General features: G+C 32.5%; 1 protein-coding gene and 2 long non-coding RNA genes across 3 annotated transcripts; all 3 read right to left on the bottom strand.

The window, feature by feature from the left end:
• Positions 1-927: 927 nt before the first annotated feature.
• On the bottom strand, positions 928-2,083 carry LOC146720810 (uncharacterized). Its single transcript, XM_085488010.1, has 2 exons — positions 1,142-2,083; positions 928-1,053 (listed from the first exon to the last, which is right to left on the bottom strand). Exons 1-2 carry the CDS (start codon positions 2,081-2,083, stop codon positions 928-930), a joined length of 1,068 nt encoding a protein of 355 aa, XP_085344136.1.
• Positions 2,084-3,677: 1,594 nt separating this feature from the next.
• On the bottom strand, positions 3,678-4,053 carry LOC146720811 (uncharacterized). The gene is made up of 2 exons (XR_014925936.1): positions 4,006-4,053; positions 3,678-3,930 (listed from the first exon to the last, which is right to left on the bottom strand). It is a non-coding gene; the product is annotated as an uncharacterized LOC146720811 (long non-coding RNA).
• A 2,931-nt stretch (positions 4,054-6,984) lies between these two features.
• LOC146720812 (uncharacterized) lies at positions 6,985-7,654 on the bottom strand. Its single transcript, XR_014925937.1, has 2 exons — positions 7,313-7,654; positions 6,985-7,237 (listed from the first exon to the last, which is right to left on the bottom strand). It is a non-coding gene; the product is annotated as an uncharacterized LOC146720812 (long non-coding RNA).
• Positions 7,655-8,887: the final 1,233 nt, after the last annotated feature.

Below are 8,887 nucleotides of genomic sequence, written 5' to 3' on the forward strand. Positions count from 1 at the left end.
CTGAAAATATTTATATGTATATTTATTATTTCAAATATATACAATTTTATAAAAGAAATTTGTTAATGAACTTACTACTACGTTTACGTTTGACTGTATTATTGCCTTCATAACTTGAATCTGAGTCAGTATATATTTTAGATGATTTCCTTCTATATATATTTTTCATATTAAGACCAGGTTTCGCATTGCAAAGAGTTTTTTCTTCGTCGCTGTCTTCATTTTCTTCCTCTTTGTCGGTATCACTCTCTTCGTCATCTTCATTTGCATTCGGATCTTCTTGTACTTTTTCTAATAACTGTGACATCCGTAAAATATCTCTATTAATTATTGATTGTCTGTAGTACTCTTTGTGAATATTTTGTGCATGTCCCATATAATTAGCAAGGTTTTCTACTTCATCACCTTGTAAATTCAACATGATACATTTAGTTGCAATATGTTTGCGTAACTTTGTACCACGTAAACTAGTGGGTATCTTTGCCCCACATTGATGAGAGAATTCACGTAATAATTGACAGGCTCTGAGAAATTTAAACCTATTTACATTCTTTCCGGGTAGCGCGAATAAATAAGGATTTTTGGGATGTATCTTGGCATTTCTTCGATGTTCCATAAGAAGTAATATACAACATGTCAAATCAGAATCAAGAAGAACAGGTACATTTCTATTTTTTTTTCCTCGTGTAACAAAACGTATATACTTCTTTGCAATCTTTTTATTACTGTTTGATAAAGACTTAAATAATTCATCATTTGTTTTTTCATTGATTGCTTGACGACTATTAAATTCTTCGTATAATATACGTTCAGTTTCGCCTGCACGACGTCGATTAAAGACTAAAACTGCAGCTAGTGTTGCCTTTGCTAAAGTAAGCCATGTATCGTATGAAAACTTTTTTTTCAGTTGTTCATAACACGATTGCCTTAGTTCTTTAAGGTAATTGTATAACTTAGAGATATCGTCTGTTGTTGGAAGATCAATCTTTTTCTGTCGCTTTTGTTTGGATTGTGTTTCCAAGGCAGTACGAGCAACACTTGCGCTATAATTTTCTACAAACAATTTTAAGAAATCTTCTACAATATCTTTTTTAGAATTGTCACATTTTTTTATATATTCTGTAATTAAAGTTTTTCCAACTTGCTTCAATAAGGTTCCGAGATTGGTCGCATTGGATGGAGTTTTATACAAATTTGTTCCATCATCAAAACCGGCAACTTCATTTACTGCTTTTATAATATCATCGTAATACTTTGGATTGTATATCGAAGCAAAATCATCAATATTAGGATTTATCACTTTAAGTGCAGATAGAAAACGGCCAAGTAGTCTTAATCGACTTCGAATCATATCGTGCTGGTGTTGAAGCTTATATTTATTGCATAACTTATTTGCATATTTTATAAGAAGTTCATCGTATCGTATGAGACGTGTTATATGGTCTTCCCTTAATACAGGAAATACTACTTTTGTTAAAATTGGATTTGCTGCTTCATGAATTCTACCAGTAATTGTGCGTCCTAAGACATTAACCGATCTACTTTTCTTTGTAGAATGTCCAACGCAATGACGGTAATAATGTCGAAGAGTGGCTTTTGAAAAAAATCCCTTGCAATTAAAACATGCTTCAAAATCTTGTGCATTTCTTGACACTTTTTGGCTCGGCCGTCTACATACTATAAGTTCTCCATCATTCAAATTGGTTTTAGTATTAAATACAAAATTGCCATTTCTTCTAATGGTATCAATAATTCGTCTACGTTCAATATTATATTTCGGTAGATCAATAAACTTTTGTACATCTTTTTCGTCATTATGTTTCCTTTCCAAATGACGAGAAATTTTACTGTGAAAAGTTTTACAGTATAGACAAAAATTTTTCTTGCCCGCTCCAGAACGACCCAAAGAAGATGCAACAAACATGCCATTAACATTACAAGAGCCTGGTTCTACATTTAACGATTCAATATTATGCGATAAATTTGATTTATCAAGTGAAACATTGGTACTTTTTTCTTTATTTGTGCTAATATTATTGTGAGATATTTCATTACTGTTATTAGCACATGAAACCTCGGACATAGTGTCTAATTGAGACGGTTCATATGTTGCATCAAGTTTTGAATTATTAGAAATATCTTCTGTATTCGTGTCAACGACTATAGATTCAGTTCTAAATTCAGAATTAGTTTTTGAACTGGAAATGTCTTCTATGTTCGTATCAATGAATTCAGAATTATTTGTAGATTTATTTGTAGGAATCTTTGAACTACTAGAAATTTCTATATTCGCGTCAACGATTCCAGATTCATTCGAAACATTTTGCAAGAAAGATATTTTATCATTGAAAAATTCATTATTTATTTCAAAATCCAAGTTATCATCATATTGTAAAAATGAAGAATTAAGTAAATTATTACTTGTTTTACGTTTACGACAAATTTTGAAAGAAGTTTTATCCTTAGTAAAATTTAACGTAGTTTTATTCAATTTTCTATTAGTAAGAATGCGACATTTTGTAGATTGAGATATACTATTATCAATTTGAAGCACAGAAGATTGATCGCTGTTTCTATTATCTTTCAAAGTTGAACAAAGTACTTGTTCAGATGATATATCAAAACTTGTATCATCATAAGTATGCAATAATACATCATTTAATATTGGTAATTGAGAATCAAATGAATCATTTATATCTTTATCAGACTCTGTGTGTGTGGATATAACATTTTTAAGATTAATCTGACACTCTTCAAAAGATATATTTTCTTTTTCTTTTTGATCATGCAGTTTTCCAGTAGAAAAATACTTATTATATCCGATATTTCCTATGTTACACGAATTGTTTTGCTTCAATATATTAGTAGTAAATTGATCTTTAAAAGATTGAACTTTTTCATTGTCGTTCAGCTGTTCATGACCGTCGACCTGTTTTTCATCAAACTGTACATGCGTGTTTGTCAAGCACATGTTGTTTGTACTTATTTTTGATATATCTGATATCTCTTTAAAGTTTACATCATTGGATGTTACTATTTGAGGAACCGTTCTGGACAAATTGTTATTAACATCCTCGATGCGATGAATTAATACTCGCGGTATATTATTATTCAAATTTTTCTGTATAGTTTCCAGAAGCTTAGCATCATCTAAACAACAAAATATAATTCTGTAATTTTTAAAAACGCGATAAAAAGAATAATGCAAGTGTTTTTTAATGTTGCTGAATAATATCACCGCGGCTATGTTAGAATTAAGACGTCAGAAGCGAGAAAGGACACACTGAGACGGCTAAGAATTCTTTACGTGTCATTTTTAAATAAACATTTTAATGAAATAAAACTATAAATCACTTTAAGAGTAATTATATAGTATTATTTCATCAGAATATCTTTTTATTTAAAAATGATACATAAGAATTCCATATTGGAAGCATTTTTCTCATTTTTAGTAATAAAAACATAGTTTTCAAATTTTCTATTATTAAAAACTTTTTATATTTTTTTCTTTTCGAAATTTCAAAATAAATCTTTTTTACTATTGCCCTTCTTTTATCCGGTATATTTTTTAGAAATCAGGCTATAAAGTCAATACTGTAAAAATAAAAATAAAATATCGACGGCAATCGGAGCCTATGCGGATGACATGCACAAAATTAATAAATTAAAATGAGATCTCAAATCAAACTCATTTATTAAGTTCTAAACGTTTCGACCCACTTCGGGTCTTCTTCAGTAGCTGCAAAATACAAAGAAACTAAAGTAGAAGATAATCGGTACAATCAGAAAATTATAAAACTCGTATACATACAATCCGCAAATAAATTAAATATAATTCTCCTCCCTATTCAAACCGTCCGGCCGTCGGAGTGTCTCCCTAACGGTGACCATCGTCAGGAAGGAAGCAGAGCCGTGACTCCCTTACCAACACTAATCAACATGGTATAAATTAAACGTAGAACAATTCACAAGAATTAAAAATTAAAAACCGGGAAGAACACTCACCCCGACAGTAAAAACAGAGAGAAGACGATGCTACACGTGACACATCACTCTAACGACTGTGCGGTATTATACCTCGACACAGTCGATACATATATACGCAAAAACAAATATAAAAATAAAATATGAAAATAAAAATAAAAATAAAAACAACTAAACTAATCGGCACTCATGTCAAAAGTCTAACAAAAAAACCCGGCTATGTAAAATCACAAAGCTAGATTTTGGTAAATTTTTCTATTAACAAATCAAGATTCTCATTTAATTTATCAGTGTCGCTATGTAAATTTAAACTATTCTTCTGACGTTTTATGTGGATCATTTCGGATATCAAACGTTTACCTAAAAAAGGCTCCTCGTCTAAGACTTTTACATCCTCCCAATTAAATTCATGGTTCAATAATCTATGTTCCGATATGACTGATAATTGTGACGCGTTTCTTTTTATGTTGTTGCGATGTTCTTTCATCCTAGTTTTCAACAATCTACCTGTCTGCCCTACGTACGACGCATCACAATCCATACAATCAATTTTATAAACTACATTATTATGGAGTTCCCTTGGTAACTTATCCTTGTGTACTTTAATGAATTTACGGAGACTGTTAATTGCTGTATATGATGGAGTGACATCCAAATCACGTGTAATGTCCTCGATTCTCTTCGATACATTATTAATATACGGAATATTAAAGTACGAAACTTTTTTTCTGCGTTGGAATCTTGTCATTGCATATATTTGCTCTATTGTAATGCCACTTATTATTATAGCGGAAGAACAACTTTTTTAACCGCGCTTGCAAAGTATGAAATATCAAATTGAGAGGATAATTATTAGACAAAAGAACTCCAATCATAGACTCAAAGTTACCTTTATGGAATTTCGGATGAGATAGCCAAAAAACTCTATCTATGAGGCTGATAATGGTGCCCTTTTTATGACAGAGAGGATGCTGCGATTCAAAATTTAAATATCTACCTGAATACGTCGGCTTATGAAACAAATCGAACTCAATGCTCCCATTATTTATAATAATGGTGACATCTAAAAAATTCAATCGGTTGTCAACCCCCTCCTCCATGGTGAACTGCAATCTAGGATGGAAAGAATTGAAAGTGTTTAAAACTATTTTAAGCATGGAGGGTGGGGCCGCCAACGCGATATCGTCAACATATCTAAAATAAAATGGAAATAACAATGGAATCGCAGCAATCGCTCTACTCTCCAAATCTTGCAACGTGATATCCGCAATGATCGGTGAGAGGGGGGAACCCATAGGTGTGCCAAAAGTCTGTTGATAACATACATTATTAAACATAAAATAAGTCGAGTTCATAATAAAACGAATTGCCAATAAAAATTCATCTCGTGGAATAATACACTCTTTTTCAATATACCCCCATCTGTTAATTAAACTATCAATAGCCATATCCAATGGTACGTTGGTGAACAATGATGCAACATCTAGTGAAACTAGCTTCACATCACTATCCACACATAAACCATTTAATTTGTTCACTAATTGAAAACTATCAGAAATAGCCGAATCAGGTTTCGGAATTGCCTTATATATTATCTTATGTAAAAATTTTGCCAAGTAATAAAGAGGTGTATTCCTAGATGACACGATGACACGTAAAGGGCAATTCGGTTTATGCACCTTCGGCAGACCATACGCTCTCGGTAAAACCCCGTCCGTGCAGTTCAGGGATTTATATGTTGTTGAAGAAATGTAATTCTTCGTTTTCCATCTCATTAAAATTCCGTGTAATTGATTAATTAAGTTCCTAGTCGGATCTTTTTTAACAACAGTATAAGTATCCCGGTCAGCCAGCAAATCACACATTTTGTCCATGTACATATCTCTATTCATCGCAACCGTGATATTACCCTTATCCGCCTTCATAAATAAACTATCGGGATTGTCTTGGATAAATTTACCCGTCAATTTGTAAGCCTTACAAAAACTATTTTTTGCGTGAGCTTTTTCTGACATAGAAATATGGAATTTGTTTATTATGGGAAAGGCTCTACTTCTGACTGCAGATCGTTTTTCCACAGGGAGTTTAAAAATATTTTGTTCCATATTTTTCAACAACTCTATGGTGGTTTTATCTTTGTCAAATACTGGCAGACAGAAATTCTCTCCTAACCGCAACAAATCTCGAATTTCATACGGTATCGATACAGATGATAAATTTAAAAACCATTTATCTCTTTTGTCAGCAACATCAGGATTTAAAGAAACAAAGGAAGTCGGGCTCAAGGAAACGCTGAGAGACTGAGACGGCCCTGACTCACATGGCCTTGAAGAAAATTCTTTCGTACACGTATAATAATATTGGATAGGACGAATATTCCTATTATTGAATTTATTTTGTTTATCTAAGAGCCATCTAAATTTATCATCCAGTCGAACCCGCTCCTTATTATAAAAATAATGTAATGATTTGCTTTGCTCACCGAAAAACCCATCACAATAAAACACTGGGAGATCTATCACGATGTAACGAACGAGTTCATAAATATCTAATCTGACTTTGTGCCTCTGTCTATGAGCATCATAAATTTCATTTCTTAAAATGTCTTTGATAGTACGTCTTATAATAAATTTGTGTTTCAATACAGACTTATAATGATATAAATTATTAGCATAACGAGAAAGAAACATCAGATGAGACGGTGTAACATCCTGATTTAAACAATCTTTTAAAAATTTGATTCGCAAGTTTAATCTAATCAGACTCTTGTTTAATTTGATCCAATCCTTCAAATGTTTGACCGCGCTCCAATTAAAACTGTGTCCAACAAATTGGAAGAAATTCCTCAACGGACGCATTATTACAGCCAGCGTAAATTCAATATAAAAAAAAACTGTTAATCTCGGCTCGAATTATTGTGTTACAATAAAAATAAAATATCGACGGCAATCGGAGCCTATGCGGATGACATGCACAAAATTAATAAATTAAAATGAGATCTCAAATCAAACTCATTTATTAAGTTCTAAACGTTTCGACCCACTTCGGGTCTTCTTCAGTAGCTGCAAAATACAAAGAAACTAAAGTAGAAGATAATCGGTACAATCAGAAAATTATAAAACTCGTATACATACAATCCGCAAATAAATTAAATATAATTCTCCTCCCTATTCAAACCGTCCGGCCGTCGGAGTGTCTCCCTAACGGTGACCATCGTCAGGAAGGAAGCAGAGCCGTGACTCCCTTACCAACACTAATCAACATGGTATAAATTAAACGTAGAACAATTCACAAGAATTAAAAATTAAAAACCGGGAAGAACACTCACCCCGACAGTAAAAACAGAGAGAAGACGATGCTACACGTGACACATCACTCTAACGACTGTGCGGTATTCTACCTCGACACAGTCGATACATATATACGCAAAAACAAATATAAAAATAAAATATGAAAATAAAAATAAAAATAAAAACAACTAAACTAATCGGCACTCATGTCAAAAGTCTAACAAAAAAACCCGGCTATGTAAAATCACAAAGCTAGATTTTGGTAAATTTTTCTATTAACAAATCAAGATTCTCATTTAATTTATCAGTGTCGCTATGTAAATTTAAACTATTCTTCTGACGTTTTATGTGGATCATTTCGGATATCAAACGTTTACCTAAAAAAGGCTCCTCGTCTAAGAGTTTTTTGGCTATCTCATCCGAAATTCCATAAAGGTAACTTTGAGTCTATGATTGGAGTTTCTTTTGTCTAATAATTATCCTCTCAATTTGATATTTCATACTTTGCAAGCGCGGTTAAAAAAGTTGTTCTTTCCGCTATAATAATAAGTTGCATAACAATAGAGCAAATATATGCAATGACAAGATTCCAACGCAGAAAAAAGTTTCGTACTTTAATATTCCGTATATTAATAATGTATCGAAGAGAATCGAGGACATTACACGTGATTTGGATGTCACTCCATCATATACAGCAATTAACAGTCTCCGTAAATTCATTAAAGTACACAAGGATAAGTTACCAAGGGAACTCCATAATAATGTAGTTTATAAAATTGATTGTATGGATTGTGATGCGTCGTACGTAGGGCAGACAGGTAGATTGTTGAAAACTAGGATGAAAGAACATCGCAACAACATAAAAAGAAACGCGTCACAATTATCAGTCATATCGGAACATAGATTATTGAACCATGAATTTAATTGGGAGGATGTAAAAGTCTTAGACGAGGAGCCTTTTTTAGGTAAACGTTTGATATCCGAAATGATCCACATAAAACGTCAGAAGAATAGTTTAAATTTACATAGCGACACTGATAAATTAAATGAGAATCTTGATTTGTTAATAGAAAAATTTACCAAAATCTAGCTTTGTGATTTTACATAGCCGGGTTTTTTTTGTTAGACTTTTGACATGAGTGCCGATTAGTTTAGTTGTTTTTATTTTTATTTTTATTTTCATATTTTATTTTTATATTTGTTTTTGCGTATATATGTATCGACTGTGTCGAGGTAGAATACCGCACAGTCGTTAGAGTGATGTGTCACGTGTAGCATCGTCTTCTCTCTGTTTTTACTGTCGGGGTGAGTGTTCTTCCCGGTTTTTAATTTTTAATTCTTGTGAATTGTTCTACGTTTAATTTATACCATGTTGATTAGTGTTGGTAAGGGAGTCACGGCTCTGCTTCCTTCCTGACGATGGTCACCGTTAGGGAGACACTCCGACGGCGGACGGTTTGAATAGGGAGGAGAATTATATTTAATTTATTTGCGGATTGTATGTATACGAGTTTTATAATTTCTGATTGTACCGATTATCTTCTACTTTTGTTTCGTTGTATTTGCAGCTACTGAAGAAGATCCGAAGTGGGTCGAAACGTTTAGAACTTAAT

The sequence above is a fragment of the Nylanderia fulva genome, unplaced genomic scaffold, assembly GCF_048542155.1.
Source record: "Nylanderia fulva isolate GAGA-0341 unplaced genomic scaffold, ASM4854215v1 Scaffold601, whole genome shotgun sequence".
NCBI lineage: Eukaryota > Metazoa > Arthropoda > Insecta > Hymenoptera > Formicidae > Nylanderia > Nylanderia fulva.